At 42.9% G+C, this 24,532-nt stretch overlaps 3 protein-coding genes across 7 annotated transcripts in view; 1 reads left to right on the top strand and 2 right to left on the bottom strand.

Annotated features, from left to right (window-relative positions):
• Positions 1-7,091, bottom strand: part of LOC310866027 (actin-binding LIM protein 1-like) — a 90,612-nt gene extending 83,521 nt beyond the window's left edge. For all 5 annotated transcript variants that reach the window (XR_014569865.1, XM_083775311.1, XM_083775309.1 and 2 more), the window contains exon 1: positions 6,643-7,091. Coding sequence is in view for 4 of the 5 variants with exons in the window: in XM_083775311.1 (XP_083631437.1) it covers positions 6,643-6,655 (13 nt within the window). In the remaining variant the exon portion in view is untranslated. The remainder of the gene's footprint in view (positions 1-6,642) is intronic.
• Positions 6,566-24,496, top strand: fhip2a (FHF complex subunit HOOK interacting protein 2). Its single transcript, XM_083775298.1, has 18 exons — positions 6,566-6,660; positions 7,922-8,079; positions 9,175-9,253; positions 10,140-10,309; positions 10,740-10,844; positions 10,954-11,076; positions 11,470-11,694; positions 11,996-12,192; positions 13,463-13,577; positions 13,723-13,799; positions 15,037-15,229; positions 16,318-16,481; positions 16,906-17,052; positions 17,156-17,246; positions 17,637-17,780; positions 20,373-20,513; positions 20,694-20,797; positions 21,652-24,496. Exons 1-18 carry the CDS (start codon positions 6,654-6,656, stop codon positions 21,767-21,769), a joined length of 2,358 nt encoding a protein of 785 aa, XP_083631424.1. The 5' UTR covers positions 6,566-6,653; the 3' UTR covers positions 21,770-24,496.
• fbln7 (fibulin 7) overlaps positions 20,103-24,532 on the bottom strand; it is a 249,864-nt gene continuing 245,434 nt past the window's right edge. The window contains exon 10 of the transcript XR_014569866.1: positions 20,103-20,118. The gene's annotated coding sequence lies outside the window, so the exon portion shown is untranslated. The remainder of the gene's footprint in view (positions 20,119-24,532) is intronic.

Here is a 24,532-nt window from a genome sequence, read left to right on the forward strand (position 1 = left end):
CCAGTGCCACTATTCCAAAGCCCCCTCAGGTAAAATATGTTTTGGTAGATCTTTTTTAACTGGTCATTTTACAAGTAGGTCTCGAGTCAAAAAAGTACAGTATGGGCACCCATGTTCTACAGTATGTTCCAATTAAGAAGTATAGTTTCCACAAAGCTGTTCTAAAAGGGCTTTTTTTTATCCATCTCATCCCTCCGGCTTTCATTTCAGCTTTTGAAATGAAAGATACATTCACCTTCCCTGCGAATGGGAATCGAATGTCAGCTAAATGTAGAGTCATCATGCTGCCCTGATGGTGAAATCAAATGATGGGCTGTGGGAGGGAGGAGGGCAGAGTGAATTCTACGTAAAAAAGGTGTAAGTTGATAGTACCATTCTTAGTCTTCTATTTCAAACCTTTTTCAGAAAGGACCGACTGACAACATAAAATGCATACCACACGTTGCGTTGTCCACTGCCTACGGACAAACTAATCTGAATTATGATCACAAGCATTGCAGACAATGACCAAGCAGGAATAATAACCCAATTAGACAGGACCATTTTACACAGTAAAACATAACCCTGACAGCTAGTGTAAAAATGGACCCTTGCAAACAAATCAATTTTTGGGCTGGCTACTTCAAATGTAATGAATTTCGTCAGAACAGCTTCACACAGAAACCGGTTAGAGCTTGGGTGACTGAGCAAAGTGAGCATACTACAACCAATATTAATACTGTATTTCACCTTCCAATTTATCTTGTGCGAATACAGTGATTTATCCAGATAATGGGCATTCAAAACTATTTTCTGTCAATTAGAATTCAGTGGCAAAGTGAAAGTATATTAGAACAAGATACGGAAGGAATCACACACACACACACACACACACACACACACACACACACACACACACACACACACACACACACACACACACACACACACACACACACACACACACACACACACACACACACACACACACACACACACACACACACACACACACACACACAGAGAGGAGCTAAGTTGGAGGACAGACAAGCTGCTGCTCTGCTGCAGTGGGCCATTGCCCTCCATTTGTCATCCATTATTACACCATAGATGGGAGCGAACAAAGACGCAAAAGGCAAGGCGTGATAGCTGTCCCGGCGAGACACACAACTAGCATTGGACCCAAAATTCATCCCAGGGATTTTCTAGTCGTCACAAAAGCCTAACTTGAATGTTCTGTCCATGCAAAAAAATATATATATATAATAATACTATAAATAGAAGATGAATCCTCCGGTTCATCTTACCGTTCAGTCCGAAGCATTGGGATGTGATTTTTTGGGCGTAGTTGCAGAGCCCGACTGGCTGCTGCTTCACGGCATTCCTCTCCCCCATCTCTACACACACTCACACATACACACCGTCCCATCCCACACTGCTTTCACCTCTTCCCCTCTTCATCAATTATTCAGGTCTGTGACCGGACAAACGCACACGCACGTGCATGCACGCGCACACACACACAAACACACACACACACACACACGCACACACACACACACACACACACAGCAAGAGTCACACGCATATGCACGCCATAAACAAGGACACACCCACGCACACACACGCAGAAAAGTGCTGAGGCAGAGGGTCGTGCAGAAATGAGTACAGCCCTCTCCATTGGTCAGATAAGGAGAAGGCATCAGATTGGATTACTGCAGAGTGGAGCGTATACGTATACCCACTAACCCAGTGGTTCTCAACCTTTTCAGGCTGGGAGGGACCCCCAAAATAATCACATTTGAACTGGGGACCCCCCCCCCCCCCCCCCATGCATGCACCCTGAGAAGCACTTGGAATTGTAGTAGTTCAGTTGAGGTATTACATTTATTTATTCATAAAAAATAATAATGTTGTGAAAACAGCAGATCTACAAGCTCACAGCGCCACAATGTGAGGCGTTGTGAGCTTGTAGATCGGCTTTTTTCACTTTGTCCCCCCTCTTTCTTATATTGACAAATTGACCAATGTTCCACTAGTTTTTGAGTGGTGCAACCACTCCATTAAGTAGCTATGTGTGTCCCTGGGTCTGTCCCTGTGTCTGAGCACGAAAATAGCATTTGGTTGGTTTCGCGCACGCACACACGCACGCACACACGCACAAACGCACGCACGCACAAAGATTTCACAAATGGGGTGTTACAGCACAGTACAGTGACAGTACAGTACAGTAGACTGAGTAGAGGGACCCCCTGGAGACCTCCACACGGTAACTCTGTTATTTCTCAACCGTTTCAGACACGGGGTGGCTCGCCGGAATCAGCCTGGCCCCCTGGGCGCCTTCCTGGGTGCCTGGATGTTCCAGGGACCCCTCAGGGAACCTCACACGGAGTTGCACCACTCACTTCACACGGGTGATTTTTTAGGTATTAAAAAGGTCTCAAAAGTCCTTAAATGGTCACTTCACTCACTGTCACATGGAGACCCCCCCAAAATATGTGGGGACCCCCACATATTTGAACCTCTGCAATAACCAGCCAGATTACGCTGCAATGTAACAGGTAGGGTCGTGACGAGGCACTGCCCCTGCGCCAAGGAAGGGTGGGGCCCTGGAAAGTGCATGTACAGATTAGTTACTTTGCTACCATATACAGTAAGTATGGTCAGTTCTCAGCTTCCTCAGCAAGAAACTCACAGACTCATAAAACGCATGACCTGATAAGACTTTTGCCAGAGGCTTTAAACTGTAAAGATTTGAGTTGATTTAGTAAAGAGAGTATTTTTTGACAGTATATTGCAACAGTTGTGATGTACAAAGTAGGCTACAGTTAATGAGCCCAATAGTGGATAGTGAGTCAAAAGGAGTTATTTATATATTCTCTTTGCTGATATCTGATTAAATTTATTCACTTTGAGAGCCTCCCTTTGACGGACAGACACTGCACAGACAACTGCACTGTCAAGAAAACAATGACAGAGAACAATGACGGGGTGGGGGGGATTTTGAGGTTTTATTTGGCATGTAGGCTACAGTGGAGACAGGAAACACACAGTGACATGAAGCAAATGGTCCAGCCAACCATCAAACCGGTGACTGGTGGACAGGCAATTTGAGCCTGTGTGGTACGCACCCCAACAACTCCACAATCGGGTCGCCCCAAAGAATCATTCTTTAGACACACCCCAAGAAAGGAAACATGCTGAAACAATATTATTCAATCTTTGTGGCTCTTTAAAACAGAGGTATATTTTATATGAATGGTTAATGACAATTATACTTTCACAGTCACACACCACTAGAAGCATTACTTTTTACATTTTGTTCCTCATATAGCAATACCTGATTGCGTCTACGTTACACTTAAAGAAGAAAGGACGAAAACATTTCCATACAGTGTGATTTCAACGTGTCCCAAAAAGAAAAATGAGCAATGACAGAAAAGTGTTAAATATAGCGCGTTTAAATGCTTTTCTAAAATGGTTAGTCCCAATACTTGATTTTGATTGGCTGGTTTCCATTGTAAATATCACGATAATCCACACCTTCAATCACTTTATGTCATTCCCAGCTGATCCAGCAGCTCTGTAGCTGAACTGGGAAAGGGGAGCACTTGATTGCCTTACACACCCTGGCCGTGCAGGCGTCTAAGCACTGCCCACGCTCATATGAGTGTGAATGTGTGGCTCCGGGCGGCCTGGTAAAGACATCAAGCGCCTCCTATTCTAAAAACAAATAAGTGTGGCTCGCTCTGGTGGGCACAAGCGTAGATACTTTTGTGAATTTAATAGTTTTATAAGGTTAATATTGCTGTACGTTTGTAACCATTTTAGAAAAGCAATAAGCCACACGAGGTCGCAACTTACTGTGTATTTTATAATTACATGGTCAAAGACCCTCCGCTACATGTCGGGTCTCACTACACCTCTTGTGGCTTATTGCTTTACTCTTAAGGTTATTTTCCTAAACCTAACCTAAACCTAACCTCACAAAAGAATGCTTAGACCACTAGACCAGCAAGGTGGCTGACAAATCAGGGTTCTGTGTCTGTATTACAGCGTGAGTAAGCCCCACCCGTGCGCGCCCACGCAGGCGTTCATTATCAACTACTACTAGTAGGGCGGGGTAAAAAAAAAGAATAGTAAAACAAGTATAGTAAAACATAGTATAACAACAACGGCATAGTAAAACAAGCACTCCCTACCAAAACCATCATAATAAACTTGCGTTCTGTACAGCATGAGCTTGCACAGGGGTGGAGCACAATATAATGGATCCAACAGTCCAATGCAAACAATGAATACATTCCACGTATGACGAGCCAACCCTAACCGAAACTAGACAGCCGTATAGAAACAGTCTGCCAGAGCAACACATAGGCAGAGTGCACCAAACACGTGTGCCTAAAGGTATGGAATTGTGACCACAAGGATATAGCAAGTAATGACACTAAACTGCAAAATCCTGAGTGACAATTTATCTAAGGGTTAAATTGATACTTTAAAGGTTGTTTAATAGGTCGCAGAATAGCCTGAATGGGTGTATCTGCTGTATCAACAACTAAAGCCCTATATCATTTGTTGTATGATGAAGAGTGAAAATAGCAGATATACAAGCAACTCACAAACAATTTGGACACAATATTCACCTGCAGTGTCTTGCCTGAAATGGAGACACCCGGTTGAAAGTGGAATGGATGTTACTGTTGGAGCGGGCACCCGTTTCAAGGTGAATCCTGATGGGCCTGTGATGAACTGATGTTAACATTGGGGGGAGAAACAAGAATTGCCTGGGGGCACTAATGGACATCTAGGTGAGGGTGGGGCTTTGGATAATACATTCATCTTTTTTCCCCATTCTAAACAGAGGGAAATCTCAGAACAGTTCCACTATGTTGAATGAATCCTATGGATGCTGCCGTATCAGAGCTCCCACTTTCAGTAGTGATGGGTGGATTACTGTAGTTAAAATGAGACAATTCTGAAGATTTTAACATTTTTATTTTTGTATACTATACTATATAAACTACCGCATCATGGCTGTATGCCTCCGCCAACCAATGGCAGTTTATATCCTTGCTGACACTCTCCAGACTCATATGCAGTGAAGACACAAGGACATGAATGAAAGGTGTTTTTTGGTGAAATGTAAGTTATCACTACAGGTATATTGAAATACTATGAAGTGTGTTTTGTGAGGTCACAGTGATCTTGACCACCGAATTCTCACTCAAAAGTTAATCCTCGAGTCTAAGTGGAGGTTAAAGTGGAGGTAAAGAAATATGTCAAAGTCAAACGCTTATTACAAATTATTGAAGAAATTACTTTGGTAATGGTTCAGTGACATTGGCTCAAACTGACTGCAAAGAATGTGTAGAAAATATAAATAGAAAATCAATATGTAATAATAAAACCTTGTTTCATCTGTGACAATCACATCACAACTCCCTACATTGTGACCCACACATGACAACATGATAACCTCTGCTTCATTCTACTGCAGGATAGTTACTTCTCATGAATAACGATCACCGTCTTGCAGCAGTGTTAAGCCTGCTAATCAGGTCTATATACCACAGGGGGACTGTCAAACCAGGGGTCTCTGAACACCACCATCGATCTCCGGCAGGAGCCAGGCAGAACAGATGCAGTGAGCCACATCAACTGACACAGGAGTTCAAAGCCATGATCCCACCTCAGGTTCCACAGAGCCTGAAGGAGCCCGCCACAGAGGCTGTGATATGTGAACTATAAAAAGACTGGCATAGCCCCTCCATAACCAGATCATAGCCAAATGGACAAAACAAGCCAGCAATCATAGTGTAACTGTATAGTAATATGATAACATTAAGGCCATGTTAATGTGTTTTCTTTCTTTCTTTCTAGCCAGGCTACAGGAGCTGTAGTCCATCAGTGATTTAGAATAGCAGAGAGCTCTAGGACTCAGAGCAGCAGTCTTACCCAGACAGCAGCAGAGAGCTTTAGGACTCAGAACAGCAGTTGTACCAGCAGTGGTGAGCGCACCTCATGGCGCGCTCTGCTTGCGCACAAGTAGGCCATGCATGGCTTACTTGTGTGCAAGATGCAAGTTGGCATCTCGAGAGTGCATTTCTACTTAACCACAAAGGTGAAGCTAAAGCCAATCATTATTGGTTACCATAGGCAATAGGCATCCAAGTTTGAATGATATAAAAAACCAAAGGCCCTCAAAAACAGTTTTTTAAGTGACAGCAAGTCAGCAAGTAGGCTATGCAATATCCATGTTGTTCAGTCACGTTATATGTCTCTCCTCAAACAAAAATAAACGCTATAGTTATAGGCTGCATTAAAGAGGTCACATAGACATGAAAAAATGATAAAGCTGTCTTTTTCAGGTTACAGGTTTCCAGAGTGCAAACTGTTTATTGAGACAATATGAAGTTGTGGTGGGCTGTGTAACAGCAGAGCTGCCTGCAGTAAGACTAAGAGGAGGCATAGTTTCAGCTATGGACCGTAACCTAGTTATAGTGCCATTACAACAGCCATGCTGGTCCCAAAAGACGACGCAAATATAGGCTGCTCACTCCATTTCACCCAAGAACCCGCAAAGAAAGAGTGTTTTCCCCTCTGCTATTCCCGTTTATTCGAGATGAAGGCTTCTGCGGCAAAAGATATAGGCTAACTCACCTCTAGCAGACATGCCCGGTAGGTAAAGCCGTCCTTTTTTACCGAGATTTGGACGATCCCCCGGACGGTGCCGCTTTGAAGGCGAAGATCACCCGCTGATATTATCTGTTCTTTGGTGTCGTTGCCATCATTGATGAGATGATAGGGAGTTAGAAGCCAGCCGGCATTTGGTAGAGCAGACTATACTGCACGATGGAGAGAGCACTTTATAGCGGCGGCAGGGCGTGTCCTGGAACACACAGCATCCACGCTATTTTGCCCACTATAGTTTAAGACAGGGACCGGGTGGGTGCTTATTAATATTTAGCATAATAGCCCAGGGGTATAAAGTTACGAATTGAACCATTGTAAAATGCCGGGTTGTGGATCCCTGTCGATAAGGGTTTTCAAAAATGTGGGAGAGAATTGATTCGGCCAGCCTACTTTCTTTTTCCTGTGGTGACTGCGCTGTGGTCAAAATGATGGCTGGTTGAATCATAAAGTTTGCTGCCTGCTGCCTCCGGATTCACAATACATATGAGCTAAACGAGGGAGCCTACTAGGCCTACAGTTTGATTTTTTACCGTCATTATTTTAACAATGTAGGCCAACATAAGCTATATAACCTGAGCTGGTCTCTTTAGGCTACTGTCACTTATTTAAATAACCTACACGTAAAGACCATAATCAATTGATTTATGGTCGAGGAGTTGAATTGGAATCCACTAGGTTAATTATTGAACGCTTTAAGCCTTCTCCCAATAACAGACAAAACACTTTATGTGGAAATTAAAGTCCGTCGACAAGCCTAACTTCAAACTTGAAGTTGAACTTCTTAAGATTTTAATTATTTATAGCCTACTTTGTCCTCCTTTAATTTCTTCTATTAAAATAAGACCTTAACGTGTTGTCAGGTGCACGTATATCGGCAATTTACATGCTATTTCTTACCCTTTTAAACGCGTTTCGATAAATGCCTATTTAACAGCCAGCCAGGTGATTATTATTCAACGCATTGATTATTGCTTTAATTGATAGCCCCCACTTCATGTCTCTGGATTGTATTTGTGCGCCCCCTGGTGGGCAAACAGGTGGCGTGTTTCAGTGTTTGGCCGTGGAAGTGCCACGGTGTCCATAGAGTGAAACGTAACGTTAGACTAGAGCAGCAGTAGACGTCGTGTTGTTTACAGTAGTCGTGCCAGAAGGCCTGTCTGTCCGTCTGTGGAGTCTTTTACAGTACAAGCTGTTACCATTTTACGACTTGATCTGTGTGCTGGCTTTTTATTATTTTACGTTCAAGGGTCAGTGCATGAGACGGGCTCCAATCTGGATCGGGGCGGCAGCAATAGGAAGAAGAAGATAGAGGAATTCTCTAGATCTTCTCGGGAGAAACTGGTCCAGTCGAAGAACAAAATGTTCTCCAAATTCACGTCCATTCTCCAGCACGCCGTCGAAGCGGTGAGTTTCTCATCAACTGTGTGTCCGTCTCAAAGTCAGTGTCTCCTATCCTCGGCCAAGATGTTTTGGCTTTGTGTCGATTAAAGAAAGGCCCTCCTTGCCCAAACATTACGTCGCGTTAGCATGCTAACAAGAACAACACCAGCTACCTGGTTAGGTAACCTTAGCGAATCGACGTAAACATGTCCTTTTCCGTTTGTTTTTAACGCTATATTGTGGTTATTATGTCGTTAGAGTTGTTGGTACATGTTATTACTGTGTTGTAATAACATGTACCGTCTGTACCACACCGCTTTCTTTCTTGTTTTGGTGCCAAACATATTTGCTATCAAATTGAGCTAACAGCTGGCTACGGTTAGCTAGATAACTACAACATGCGAATCTCACCAGCTATTCTTTTTTTGTGTCAAGGGTTTGGGTTAAAGTTGGGTATATAGCATGAATAAACGATAGAAGTTCCCTAGATAAGTTTGCTTGAAAATGGTTTTGCGTAATGGACCCATCTATAGCTGTTAGCCTCATAGTATGTAGCAACCTGCCCAATTGAACCTGTTTCTTTGAAAGGATGAGCTCAAAACTTCTAATTAAGGGACACCATAAAAACACTTGACCTGAGCTGAAAATGGGACACGGACCCAAGTTATGGACCGGAGCTAGACCCAAAGTTGCATACACTTATTGCTCAATACTATACCCTAATGTGGGGATCATTTGGCTGGAGAAGTAGTGTACACAGACTTTAGGTTATCTATTCATGTTTGCTAGAGACCCATCCAAAATCCCTTACCGGGTATATATTTGTGGCACATGACTTAAAAACAAACAAGGGTAACCAATGGTTACCATTCTATTCATTTGTATACAGTCCCAAAAACAAACAAACAGAGACTGTTCCCAAGTTGTGCCCAGCAACTGCAGCAAACCACCTCAATCTAATGTTACACACTGAACAAATACCTGGCTGAGATATTGACCTGTTGGTCGAAATTCGAATAAATATCAGACTTCACAGTCTGACTGTTCACAGTCTGACTTCACACTGACTACTACAAATATCGTTGTTGCACATTATCTTGATGCCGTTTTCTTTTTCAGCTTGCCCCGTCGCTGCCCTTGCAGGAGGACTTTGTCTATCACTGGAAGGCTATAACACATTATTACATAGAGACTTCAGGTGAGAACAACTTTAAACTTCACAACAGCACAGAGTAGTGAGAATACAAATTAAACAGAGGGTCAAATGACCCGGATGTGTGTAACAGTAACTGCTATTTTGGTTGTGTGTAATGTCGTACCAGGCTTTTTTTGAGACAGGGTCTGCGGTCTTGCATGTTCTAGATTTCAATCATACAACTTTGCTGAAGTGGTCGATGCCATCAATAAACTGGTAGATAATGATTTTATAGTATTACATAAATAGTTTGAGGACTTATTTGGATGACTTACCACTCTGCCGGTAACACATTACAGACATCAAATATGGTTGCGCGTTGCACAGTCGGATGCGCCATGGAAGTTGGCACTGTGTTCCTTTCTACTTTTGGAATTTTTGGAAAGAACTTAATTGGGCCCCTTCCCTACTTCCTTCACAGGTGTAACCGCTGATACTAATGAAGGCTCTGTTCCATTCTGGTCAAACAGAGTCAGGGTGCTGCTATTGTGCCTCTGCGTGTTGGCTCACTGGAAACACTGCTACACCAGTGGGTCTCAAAGTGTCCTTGAGTGGGTTCCTAATGGCCCTGTATGGGTGTGTACTCTGAGTTACTCTGAATTATGGGGGTCCTTGAAATTAAAAGGTTTGAGAACCACTGCACACTAAGGGTGCGTTCAGAAATGCGCACAGGGAGCGCACTCTCCTATTAGTTTGCATTGCTCAGTGTGCTATTTCAGAACGCGCCCTATATGGAACGGAACCTTAATTAGTATCATCAGTAACACCTGTGAAGGAGGTAGGGAAGCAGCCCGGAAGTAGGAAGAGTTATTCTGTGTGTATATAATATCCCATTGGCCAATCAGTGTGTTTCAGGTTCAGATAGTTTCTGGGTTTCTCTCTCTCTCAGATGACAAAGCGCCTGTGACGGACACCAACATCCCATCCCACCTGGAGCAGATGCTGGACATCCTAACCCAGGAGGAAGGGGAGAGGGAGTCTGGAGAGACAGGGCCCTGCATGGAGTACCTCCTGCACCACAAAATCCTGGAGACACTCTACACACTGGGAAAGGCAGATGTAAGTCAGTGTGCAATAATAACTGGATAAGTTCTCTAGATGGCTATTCGAGATTTAGTGATCAACCGAAAATATTTGTGAGCTTTCGGCCACGCATATATGTTAAAGACTAGGAGTGTTCCTCTTTTTAGCGCTGTGTTTTATTGCTCTTGGTGGCTAGTGGTTTTGGGGAAGCACACCGAGCACCTCGTGTAAGTTACGTAACTGCACCCACATACAACGATTCGGTTTCTGGTATACATGTTTACTCCATGAGATATTTCGGTTTTCCTATTTGTACTAATAATGCAAAATATGTGAGAATTGAACCTAGCAACAATAAGTACTCTGTCCACTTTAGAGGTGCTCTTGGCATTAATGTTTTAAATATCCAAATCGCTGCTCCCTAATGGTGGTGGTGGATGTTGTATTTTTATCCCCTCTTTATCAGTGTCCTCCAGGGATGAAGCAGCAGGTTCTGACCTTCTACACAAAGCTACTTGGACGCATTCGTCAGCCTCTCCTGCCCCACATTAATGTCCACAGGCCTGTACAGGTAAGAGAGCCGTGGCAGTCAGGATACTGGTGTCTCTCTAGTTTGGATGTTCCAGCCAGGTACTTTGCAAAGCGACGGGTTATGCAAGTAGTTTTCTCTGCCTTATCAGAAACTGATCCGTCTGTGTGGGGAGGTGCTGACCGCTCCTACGGAAAACGAGGAGATCCAGTTCCTCTGCATAGTCTGTGCCAAACTGAAGCAGGACCCGTACCTCGTCAACTTCTTCCTCGAGGTAGGTTACTGGGAACAAGGGGATCCGTAAACTCAAATGATTCATTCATCAGTTGACACTTCAATACACATCAATGACACTTTGGATATTTATTTTGGTTAATTGGTGCAGTGGTTATTGGTCTTTGAAAATAACAATATTCATGATGCAATTGATATTGACATTAAATTCCCCTGTGGTGTAGTTTTCCTAATCGCATATATTACTCCAGTGACTTCACTCGAATAAACTAAAGACACAAAACACTGCTCGGTTTTACTTCTACTTTTACTTCTGGAACAGTAGCAGTATTAGAATAGATGCAGTTGAACCGTGGTGGTGTCCAACAACTCCCTTTTAGCAAAGAGAATGCCTGGTGCCTCTTTATCTTTTATCTGATCTTGTTACTTGCAGAACAAGCCCAAAAGGCCCGAAACAAAGCGTTTTGAAGGGGCAGCAGGCGTGACGGAGAACCTGTCTGCCCCAGACACCGGACAGCCCCAGGCAGAGGGATTGGTCACAACTCCACAGGAGCCTCATGCTGGAGCCAGCTGCAGTCCAACCACCACCAGCAGCAACAACAACAACAGCAACAACTACAATCTGGTCACCTCCCTGCTCAACCTCACCAAGAGCCCAGTTAGTACAACACAACACACTAGCAGCACCAGCATGCAATGTTTTAGAATTTGTTGGGTGTTCATGAACACACCACTGAATACCCATTTCCACACATTTAATTAACTCTTTAATTTACTATGAACATATTCAATTATAGCAATATGAGGGAGGTGGGATTGTCAGTTCAGAATAATCAATACAATTATGATGACTTGACTTGAGCTGATTTTTATACGGAACAAGAAAAGTCTCCCACACTGCTTTTCTGTATTCATTGCTCACAAATTCACGCTCCTTTGGCTTCCCTCTGACCGCTCAGGATGGCAGGGTAGTGGTGAAGGCATGCGAGGGCCTGATGCTGCTGGTCAGTTTACCAGAGCCTGCAGCTGCCAAGTGTCTGATGGAAAACACAGAGCTGTGTGAGCTCCTCACAGACAGGCTGGCGTCCTTCTACAAGGCTCTGCCGCAGTCCATGGACCCCTTGGATATCGAGACGGTGGAGGCTGTCAACTGGGGGTGAGTTTCTCTTCACCTTTTTCTAGTGGGATCTAGCCCCTCCTATGCCCAGCTTTGTGGGTCTGTGTGAACAAACATTGGCTGATGATTGGCTGATCACCCCATAGCGATGACTTGATTGGCTGAGCAAAGTGGAGGCAGAAAAGTGAAGATGCCAAAAGTTGATTGGCCGGAATGACATTTGTGATGATTTGATTGGCTGAGCACGGAATGTGATATTATGATGATAAGAGTGCCCCTCACTTCACACGCAGTGAGGGGTGAAGTGTGAATTGAGGACGCCACAAGTTATTAATTAGCCTTGAGGACTTGATGAAAAGTGAGGACAGAAAAGTGAATACGTAATGTGAATGGCCAGAATTAGATGTATGATGATAAGAGCGCCCCTCACTTCACATGGGTGTGATTTATCTTTTACTAGACAGGGGAAGCCTAATGATTTCTCAATGTTAAGAGTCTTAATTCTTAAAGGGACACTTCACCCCTTTTACAACCAGATCTTATTTTGATTATGTTTGGGAGACAAACACTTTCCTGGGGTTTTGATGTGGTTTTTATATTTTTTTGTATTTCATATGGACTCATGGACATGATGTTATGGACACTGGGCTCACTTACTTCCTGGACTCCATGATGTCATGGACACTGGGTGATTTTAGGAGTTTTTTTCCAAAAACGGCTGGCGCGCTAGCTGATCCAGTTAAAAGGACTTTACTCAGATATTCAAAAAAGTTTAGTTTTTTAAGTGCTATTGGTCTTCAATCGGTTTATGTAAGACGGTGTTGGTTTCACTCACCGTCTAAAAAGGACAAAGGTTCCGTTCCAGGTTCAACAGCATGCTGCATATGCTGTATAGTATTTTGGAGTGTTTGTAAAATGCTCCACAGATGAGAGCCAGCTGAACTAGGCCTATGGCCTTGCTGTTCTTTGTTCTAAACTAGGCCTATGGCCTTGCTGTTCTTTATTCTATTTCAGTCTGGATGTGTACAACCTAAACTAGGCCTATGGCCTTGCTGTTCTTTATTCTATTTCAGTCTGGATGTGTACAACCTAAACTAGGCCTATGGCCTTGCTGTTCTTTATTCTATTTCAGTCTGGATGTGTACAACCTAAACTAGGCCTATGGCCTTGCTGTTCTTTATTCTATTTCAGTCTGGATGTGTACAACCTAAACTAGGCCTATGGCCTTGCTGTTCTTTATTCTATTTCAGTCTGGATGTGTACAACCTAAACTAGGCCTATGGCCTTGCTGTTCTTTATTCTATTTCAGTCTGGATGTGTACAACCTGAAGGAGGACGCTGCCGTCTTCACAGGAAAGAGGGCTCTCATCTCCTTCCTGTCGTGGCTTGATTACTGTGACCAGCTCATCAAGGAGGCTCAGAAGGTTTGAGGGCCGTTCCGTTCCTGCTGACTCATCCCTTCGTTGATGCATTGCACTCACTCACTGCTGTGGTTAAAAAAATAGTATGTTGTTTTTGTTGTCAAAGTTCACCGACGGCTAATTGTGGGTTTGATTCGTTTGTCTCCAGTCGGCGGCTGCGGTGATGTCGAGGGCGGTGAGGGATCGATTCTTTGTGGCCGTCATGGAGCCCCAGCTTATGCAGACGTGAGTGTCGCTCCTTTCAGGACTCAGCTGCATGCGTCGACATAAACGTCTTTCACTGTGTTATCCCATTCTGGACGGGAACCCCTTAAGGTTTTTTAAGCAGTGTTATACTTTAGCTATTGAAAAATAGCAGATCTACAAGCGCGTAACCCCCCCCCCCCCAAATGTTTGAGAACGACTGATATAGAAAAACAAGAAAACTGTCACGATTTAGAAGAGATTTGTAGAATCGTCCTCCGGTCTAAATGGGCTAAGGTGTGGCTGCGTATGAAGTGTCATGTGGGTAACGAGTAGGGCTGACCCAAAAAAATCGATTAATCGATGTTCAATCGATACGCACGGGAATCGATTTTTAAATTTTGAATCGAATAGTCATTAAAAAAAAAGCGGCCGCTTTTGGTCCGCGAGACGGCCCCGTTTGGTCCGCGAGCCATGCTCGCGCCTCGCAGCACCGCAACGCCTCCTCCCCTCTCGGCTCACTCGTGGTGGTAACAACAAGGAAGTCAACACACACACACACACACAGCAGCCTGCACTCATGCCGCCACAAAAGAAATCTAAAGTGTGGTTGCATTTTAGAATATGCAAGGAGAACAAAGAACACATATGGGATGGCCCAAGTGGGGCGAAAAATCCGCGGCGAAAAATCTGCGGCGAATCACGCATGGGACAGGGGAAACACCAAAAAAAGCACCAGTCCTGGAGCTCCAGGCGCGCTAATTTGAGCCGCGGTCATCCACACTTTTCTACCCCAAGAAAGAGCCTCGTCGGAAGGGTCTGAGAGCGGCGTAGACCGCGGCGCAAATTAGCGCGCCTGGAGCTCCAGGACTGGTGCTTTTTTTGGTGTTTTCACATCTGAGTTTCAATCGGAAGAGAAGCTTTGATTATAGGCTATATATTTTATTTTTTTGAGAGGTAATGCCTGCGTCAGGCAGTTGACTTGTTTTATTATGCCTAATTATTTGTGCGTCACTGCTTTCATGAAGGCTTATCTATCGTTTAAAATAAATGATACCAATCCAAGCATGACTTTCTCTCCGCTATAACGTTGTTTAAACCAAAGAGTCACTGCTCGCATCGCGCCGCGCCTCGCATCGCGCACGCACGCACCCCCCCCCCCCCCGTTGGGTTTCGAAGCGTCGAAGTTCGATACAAATTAATATAGATTAATCGATCATTAAAAACGTAATCGAAGGTCAGCCCTAGTAACGAGGTGTCCCCACTGTCCCGGCCGTAGGTCTGAAGTGGGCATCCTGACCTCGACGGCGCTGCTGAACAGGATCATCAGGCAGGTCACCTCTGAGGCTCTGCTCCAGGAGATGGTCTACTTCCTGTTGGGGGAGGACATGGAACCAGAGACCCTGGCCACCATCACTGGCAACCCTCTGAGACACAGACTCATAGAGCACTGTGACCACCTTTCAGATGAGGTACACGTCATTGTTGTTGTTCATTTTAAGGATAATCAGCCTGTGAATGCAAAAACTAAAAAATAAGAAGTTTTTGACCTAAATTGCAGTGCCAAAGTGCTATACTTAGATGCCACGCTCTGCTGATGTAACCAATTGTTTAGATGTGTGCTCATTTCCTGTACTTTATAATAGTGGATTTATTTTCTCACCATCAGTGTGTTGTCCAACAACTACATTTAATGTGATATGTAAATACTAAAACAAATACAGTCCAACATAATTATATGGCTCTTAACCCCTGGGCTACAATTAACGGAAAAAACTGAATATTTCTAAAAATACAAACCTCCCGTTCACGGAATTAACGGAATGTCAATCAATGTCAGTTATCTAGGGTTCAACGGAGCAAAAAATTATATTTTTTCGCTAATATCACTAATGTTGGATGTAATTTACAAAAAAGCGGCCGAAATCCGCGTGATCGTGCGCTATCGTGCACGCGCGCCGTCTCTATGTGCGTCGCTGTAAAAAATGTGATATTTTGCGATGTTTTGGGGTTGATTTGAGGTTAATTTGACTTAGTTATGAAAAATATAGCATTAGCTTAGCAATCCGGACCAGCCAAGCTAGTGACTAGGGTCAAAATAATACCGGATGTTGTCGATCGGTGAACCGGAAGTGACTTAGGAAGATTCGTCTATTTTGGCCAAAATCAGCATAATGGTGCCCGCCATCTGGTGGCAATTCGAGAGAATACACTAGCAATGAAAAAAAAGAAAAAAAAACATCTGTTCAAACCACCAGATCTTTCTATTAATGTGAAAATGATGAATTAAAAATATGCCAATTTGTTACCCAAACAAAAAAATTGGGATTGGTAGTCCAAGGGTTAAAATGGGTATTAAGGCAAACACAGAATAATGACTGATCTGGGCTGTCCAGACACATCCCACACATCAACTGAAAAACACCCATTGGATTTGTATAACTATGAATTCAGGAGATTGCAATGGGAGAAACTAAGTTACGTTACTCACTAAATGTGTCATCGACATCCAACCCACTGTACCTGGTTTTTATGTCTTTTTTTTATTTGTTCTTACCAGATAAGCATCATGACGCTGCGTCTGTTCGAGCATCTGATCCAGAAGCCCAGCCAGCACATCCTCCACAGTCTGGTGCTGCGCAGCGTGGAGGACAGGAACTACCTGGAGAACAAGCCTCAGGAGGAGAGAGAGCCTCTGGAGAACGGCCAGCCTCACGATGCTGTGTAAGGACACCCGTCTGCAACCGCCTAATACCCACACACAACAAATAAAGTGAATGCATCAACCCGCTGTGTTATCTCTCCCACCTCGGGCTCCTACCATGCCAATGAACAGCGCTGTCTGTGTGGTGGTCGGGGGGGGGGGGGGGGGGGGGGGGGTTATGGACATGTTATGTTTACAAGGTTATGTTTTCCAGACACAGCCAGGTGTCTACATACATTCATTATCCAGTGCACTCAAACCTGAGGGGATAGCTTTAAAATAAATAACTACATACAAAGTAGTTGACGTTTTGATGAATTCTAATTGACTTGTTATATACCTATTGAAAATGTTAGTAACAAATGCAAATAAATGAATTGGAGTTAGAAGACATTTTGTAGAATCTGGTCTCAATGGATTATTAATGAATCTGGTTCTTGACAGAGATCTGGAGGAGGACCCGCTGTTTGGTGATGACCTTTCTCCAGACAGCAGACTGTCCGGTTCTGATTGGCTGAGCTCCTCTCCACAACAGAGTCCTGACCACTTGAAGCCTGACGGCAAGACGGAGGTCCACAAGATTGTCAACAGGTGTGCAAAGAAGACTGTTCCTGGCATGTGACTTCCTAATGTGAAATATCCAATTGTTCCCGTTTTGCTTTTTAGTTCTATAATGTTTATACGCTTCCTGCAGTTTCCTGTGTTTGGTGCCCGATGAGGCCAAGTCATCGTATCACGTGGAAGGCACAGGCTATGACACATACCTACGAGATGCCCACAGACAGGTCAGTCTAATAGTAGTCAATATCCATAGAGTAAAACCTCTCCAAATGCATAATAATGTTTAAGTTATGGGAAATGAAAATACAAATTCAATTTCTGTTTCCGGTCCCAATATTTTTAAGCTCGCCAAAGCCCCTTTCTCCATCCCTTTTCACACATGTACTTCTGCCTTTTAGTTCGTTAACTCAATGTTCATCCTTGACCCCAAATCGCCCCTTCATTCCGCCGTCCCAGTACATCCCATCCTCCATTTTCAATACGTTCATATAATAGTAGTGTGTTCTTGTTTAGCAAAAGGTTCCTGTGTGATTGAAGCGCCAACACAGAGATAAATCATCCACGTATGTACTGTATATAACATAACGAATGCAGACCGTCCTATATATCCTCAGTTCAAGGACTATTGTGGGGTATGTCTACGATGGGACTGGCGAGGGAGCCCGAAGCCTCTTGAAAAGTGTAACTTGGACATCCCCTTCTTTGAGGGCCACTTCCTCAAGGTCCTTTTTGACAGAATGGGACGCATCCTGGATCAGGTGAGTTTGTTATACCACTACGAGACCTTTAGACAGCGTCTGTTGTTGCACACTTCGGCCTAGATTTTGAAGGTGCGTTTTACCATGTGGTAATACATAAATTGGCCTCGCTCTGCGCACATTCGTATTATGAAAGGCATATCGGCCCGTGTTGAACGCACACACATATGGCATACGGCGTTCCTGAATATTTTAGCATTGTAGGAGTGTCCATATGTTAATTATTTTCGCTTTGCGCAATTTGCTATTAAGCCCCTTGACCTAAAAACAACGATTAGACGTGGGTCTGACCACCTCATAAACACAAAAAGCACTGTTTGATTGTACACTTGAGCGGCTCTGGGAGGCTGCTAGAGTGTTGCCATGTCTGTTTATTATAATATATTTTTCTGTAAAGTTGCTTGTAAATATTGGTAGTTGTACTATTTGTGGTTGCTTTTCTTGTTTCTAAAGTGGTTATTTGGGCTTTTCTCCTAATGTTGTTTAAACCAGTGATCCTCACACAGCACATTCCCATGTCAAGGATCCCCAGATGAATGCATTTGCCCAACTAAGGACGGCTAATCCAAAAATTAAATTATTTTTTTCCAAGATTACTTTTGAAAATAGCATATCTATACCAGCTCACAATGCATCACATTCATTCATTAAAACTATGAACTCTGACTGCAGGGGGATATATATAATGATCATTATAACAATGTGCAAGAACATATTTAAAAAGAAGGAAGAACTTTATATTTGTGGACAATCAAAATATGTTTTTCTATTTTAATGTGGTGTCATTAAAATTAATCTGGATATGGCAGACTCACTATCTAGAAAATAAAAACATGGCACTTCATTTAAAATAGGTTACAGACCCCTGTTATATGCGCTTATTTTTATAGACCTATTTACTTGTTTCTATGAGACATGGCAACAGCCTCGTTTTGCGTCTTTTTTTTGTAAAATGTTGAGATTAGAAACGGCCATAATTCTTTCATTTCTCAACCTTAAAATTAAATAAAAACATCTCCATAATCCGTGGGAAGTTTGCTTTCATATGCTGTATCACACCCGATTCAAGTCTTCTTCAATAAAATGCTACGAGCGAACTCAGCGAAGACCATACCATCGGGGCCACAGCATTACGCAGCACGCATTCAACTCATTCCTTCGTCGTGACTTGAATGAAATAAAATATAATAAACGTTATTTTACTGGTGTTTTTCAATAGAAACAAATAAAGAGCGTGTGTAGGCTACTGTGTGGAAGTGCAACAGTGCATATACATGCATGCACTAGGCTATATTTCTTCCGTGTCGGGATGGTGATTGAGCTCTTCAAGTTCACAGCCCGTTTGTCTTTCATAAAAAAACTTTGATATTAGCCTATAAACACTCATGGTTCTCTCATTTCTCAACCGTTTTATTAAATGTCTCCAAAAAATCTCCATATTCCTTAGGAATCTTGCTTTCATTCGCTGTATGGTACATGGTTCTATCGTTATCGAATTAAACAATATCAAACGAACTTGCATGTTCGGGGGTTAGACGATTCTGGGAACATTACGCATGGATTGCCAATTTGCCAATATGCTGCTATCTACTCGCAGTTCCATTCCGATCTGAAAGGTATAGGTGGGTCTGTTCTTTTGAGGCATAAAGGTGATAGCATGCATCAGTGCAATAGGAATAATTAAATTGTGACAAAGGCATGTCATGTCTTCTATGGTGCCAGCCTGAAGAAATGTAATACCACGATCCCCAAAGGGTGCATTCCGTATGTGACATCAGCTGACTGGTAAAGAGAATAGTACGGACATGTTGATTGGGTACGTCTCAAACACTCCTTAAACACTCCCATGACTAATTCACGGCCGTTTTGCGCACTCCACGGGGTGTCGAAAGCGCTTCTTACCATGCCCATAATTGTTATATGACATTCCACACGCCCCCACCTCTTAAAACTGTAATATTATATGTAATATTGTTCCACTTGCATAATCGACCCATTCATGTGGACAGCCAACCTCATTTCAGTAGGGATTGGATTGAACAGAACGGAGCTGCCTTTGTTTATTATTTTTATTATTAGTTAGGGTTGCCGTCATGAGCCACGTTCAATAGTGCACGCCCCCCTCAATTAACTGAGTTCTCTTCCTAAACGACACCTTGATAATTCATATTTCACAGTAAAATTCACACTATTGTGAAGCGCCTCTAACCACCTACCATGACGTGCAATTAGGACCACACAGTGCTTGATAAATGATAATTATCTAGCTGATGTTCTAATTTGCACACACATCACAATAAGGTGTTTTATTATTTTTCAAGTACCGGTACATAAAGACCTGCACACCGTCTGCACTTACGAACACTTTATTTAGGCAAGGCTTCGGTGAAAGACCACCTTCAGGTATCTCTGAGATGTGCAGACGGTGTGCGGGTCTTTATGCACTTTTTGCATGTTTTCTGAATACATTGAGCCCTGCCTACGCACTCGTCTCAGAGCATATCAGGTGTGCATAAGATTTAGTTGCCCATTATCTTTCAGGTGAAAGGGCAGCATGGCTATGAACTCAACATTGATTTTGTTTTCTTGCAGCCCTACGATGTAAACCTCCAGGTGACCTCGGTGCTGTCGAAGCTGTCTCTGTTACCTCACCCCCACATGCACGAGTACCTGCTGGACCCCTATATCAACCTGGCCCCTGGCTGTAGGTCTCTCTTCTCTGTCATTGTCAGGGTAAGTCACAGCTGGGTGGACGCCTTGATAAGACAACGCTCTGCAATGTTGAATGTCTAGATAATATTTGGTGCCCGGGGAGCTCTTGTGTGCATGGAATTGAATATGTGCATTTGCTGTTGTTTTATTTACATTTGCTGTTTATTTATAATTATTATTACTTATCATTTGTCTATATAGGTGGTGGGTGATCTTATGTTGAGAATTCAGCGTATCCCAGACTTCACACCCAAACTCCTGCTAGTCAGGAAGAGATTATTGGGACTCGAGCCAGAGGGTATCAAGTGAGTACTTCTGAAACATTCTGCCTCTAGGGATGCCGGGATTAAAGTGATTAAACTAGACCAGTGGTTCTTAATCCTTTAATTTCAAGTACCCCTATAATTCTGAGATTGTACAAATGGACCCATAAGGGTCCATTTGTACAGTCTCAGATCCATTTGGAACCCTGCTATTCTGCCCTCCCTAGTTGAATTGACTGAGTTTACAGTTTATGATGGTTATTGCCTAGCATAAATACAACATACTGCAATAGACATGAAAAAACACTGCTCTCACCAAACATAGTGTAATGCACTTACATGACATGGCAGTGAGGTTGATTATCTTATAATTAGCTTCAGCCAGCTTCAACCAAACTTTCAATAGTATTCAGATAGACTACAAGAAAACAAAACTTTAAGAAAACCAACAGAAATGCGCTTACCGTCATTTAGTTTCCAAGGCTTGTCAAGAGAACAGGTTCAAGCATGTTCTCTCCTCTGCTGTCTTGCAAACACTGAACACATGCTGACTACAGCAAGCTAGCAAAAAAATGCAAAACTAAACCTAAATACAAAACCACCACTAGGTGGCAATAATGCACACTAACAGTGGCAGGCAGTACACCTGTCAATGAACGGTACCCCACTTTGAGGACTACCCATCTAGTCCAGACTTTGTGCATTAAAACCCATTCAGGGTTTTAATACTAGTAGCTGAAATCAATAATATATCAATGTTTGGATATTAACCTGCCGCATTAAGTGGCCCACGGGCTGACAGTTGCCCATGTATGATCTACACTATATAGCAAGAATGGGTCTCAGTCCTATATGAGTTAAGTTGTGACCCCACGCCTGTCGATCCCTGCTTCCAGTATCGACCACATGACGTTGTTGGAAGGGGTCATCGTGCTGGAGGAGTTCTGTAAGGAGTTGGCCGCCATCGCCTTCGTCAAGTTCCACGCGACTGCCTCCTCGTCCTCCTCACCGTAGACCCCCACCACCCCTCCCCCCAGCTGCTTTGGCCAGGCTGGCGGGCGGGTCAAGACAGGACGAAACTATGCCCTCGGACTTTTGAGGTATTGGTGGCACAGGGTCAAAAATCCATCACCACTAAGCTGGTCATCCCTCCAAGACTGTTATTAAACCACATGGAGCGCAGGTATCAAGCCTCACTTTACGGTCCCCTGGCTCCCTTTGGCTTGGGCCCATGGGCAGGTCGGAGCAAGCAGGGGGCCGTGGGAGAGCAGGAGGGTGGTTGAAGGTGAAGAAGAGAGGGTCTCTGGACATTTGAGTTGAGGTATAGCCGCCCACACTTTTTTATTCTCTCTCATCCCTCTCCTGTCCTCTTACTTCTCACTAGCCAAAAGGAAACTGTAGCCCTGTATTTACATATTTTAATGGAGAAAAGAGATTTGTGTGTGTGTGTGTGTGTGTGTGTGTGTGTATTTATTTCTGGTTCCAGTGTCTGTGTGCGTCAATGCCTTAGTGTGGAATTCACACCTTTTCAGTTACAGGAGATTGTTTCCTTTTGAAACTTTTTATCTTAAACCCTCGTGTGTTGTCTGTCTGTCTGTCTGACTTAAAGAGGCTGTACAGAATAATGCCCTCTGTCCTGTCATTCACTACTCAATTGTTGCAGAATATTTGCAGAAAATTGTGAAATAGTTTTGATTTAAAAGCCATTAAGCCAAGCCCTCCTATTTATTATTTTCCTTTGCTTTAAGGTTGCCTTTCAACTAGTATGTCTTTGTAATGGAAAACAAAGTACAATTTTTAACAGTTTAAGAAGATGCTTATGGGTTATTTTGCAGATTTCTTAGGTCGTTATTGCTAGTGCTCTCCAACATAATCTGTCACAGTATATAGACAATGAACCTCATCAGTATCACCCACAGATGTCACCGGTCATCACATTTTGTTAAATGTGGCTGTAACTTTAGATATACAGTATGTGGATTTGCACATGGACCTCTCTATACATTGCACTTGTTAAGTGTGAGAATTAATACTTTGGATGGGGTGTCAAATTGGCACATTTGGAACTGGAAAGAGACCTTTTGCTCACATCACATGCTATTTCTTTCTATGATTAATGTTGCTTTACAAATGCATTCATCAATGAGCGTACCAGTGTTTGCTTTAGTTTACCGTTACATTATATTTTTTTATTGCATTTGATGGTGGCCCTCTATGTAAGGGAAGGACATTCATGTCCAAAGCAGTGATTCAGTCTACGTATCTACTTAATACAGTAGGAGTAGGTAGACTTCTTTATCAAACATTTTTGTTCAACTACATAATACTGCATATGACTAGACCTGTTAAATATCTTGTCATGATTTCCAATGAGGTAAATTACAGTATTGTTCCCCACCGTGGTCTTTGATGAAGAGGTGGTGAACCTTAAAAGTGTGTTTAATATATCGTTTAGTTTGGTGTCTTGTTGTGACTGAGGGTGTTGGTAACTTTGAATCAAAGTCTCACCTCGTCACGCACTACATCCATTCACGTCTAAATGTAACTTCTGCTGGTGCTCACCATAATGCTTCCCATCTGAATGTCTCCATGAATGAACGAATGCTAAGCGTGTATGTGGGATTGAGCGTGTTATGTAATAACTTGCTGCATAGGATAGGTGTGTGTGACTTCAATCTCCTCCCCCGTACACACACCACACAAGTCATGCACTAACCCATATCTAACTAAGCACCTAAGCTGCATATGCAAATGTTTGCATGAAATCGGATTTGCACATTGTTCACATCTTTGTTCATATTGTACATATGAGTACACAATTTTGTTTCTCACTTTTTTTTTTCATGAACCAAAAAGAAAAAAAATGAAACGAAGATGTACCTTTTCAGGAGAAACGTTTCTATTTTAAAAGAACGTTTTTTTATTCCTAGTCATGCACATTTTGTATCAACCGTTTCCAACCAGTCTTGTATATGTACTATATTAATATATATATATATATAGTATAACAGCAATAGTGATATTGCCCAGTGTAATGCATGAGTCGTTATTTTTCATTGGTAAAGAAAGCGGACAATGATTTCTGAGCTGTCAAGCATTTTCTTAAAGACACTGATGGGAAAATACGATGTCTTACTTACTTCACACTGTGGGTCTCTGAGGACTTCTACAATAGACACGTTATGGGGTGTCTGCTTCGCTTGGGCTCAGTGTCTAGGGTGGGGGTGGGGGTTCATCTTTGTGTTGGGTTTGTGTAAAGATGTACAGGACTTGTATTTCCTTCCTTAAAAGGTAGTTGTAGAACATCAGTATCACACAACTAATGCCATTTTTTTTGTGCGTCTCAGCTTAGACCAATCACTGTATCATGTGGATACATTGTTTTATTCATATCCTGAGTTTCGTTGCTGCTTTACTCTGGTGGGAAATGGAGTGTTTTTGTATTTTTTTGGGGGGGCATACTTCTCTTTCACTATCGGTTGGATAGTCGATAGTCATTGTGCAATGCATAATTTATACGTTTAAGGTGCATGCTCGTTCTTCATGCATCCACTGCTTCTAGGGGTAAATTTAAGTGATTACTGCAGTCTTTTTCTCATGCACTCAGGGCATTGCTTCATTTATTCCCTCTTTAGACATCTCTGGTTATACCTGCTACCATACTCATGTATTACAGTCTATCCAGGACATTATGGCTTTGTTTAACCTCCGTCCCAATAAAACTAAATGCTTTCTTCAGTATATATTGAGTTATATTCACTGCTTGAAATGCTCATT

This window comes from Protomyctophum parallelum (assembly GCF_964188405.1).
Source record: "Protomyctophum parallelum genome assembly, chromosome: 10".
Classification (NCBI taxonomy): domain Eukaryota; kingdom Metazoa; phylum Chordata; class Actinopteri; order Myctophiformes; family Myctophidae; genus Protomyctophum; species Protomyctophum parallelum.

What these genes read in the sequence shown, in the direction of transcription:
- fhip2a (XM_083775298.1), top strand. An exon ending in TCCAGCACGCCGTCGAAGCG is followed by an intron (nt 8,080 to 9,174) that starts GTGAGTTTCTCA and finishes TTTCTTTTTCAG; the next exon opens with CTTGCCCCGTCGCTGCCCTT. An exon ending in GGCCAGCCTCACGATGCTGT is followed by an intron (nt 16,482 to 16,905) that starts GTAAGGACACCC and finishes GGTTCTTGACAG; the next exon opens with AGATCTGGAGGAGGACCCGC.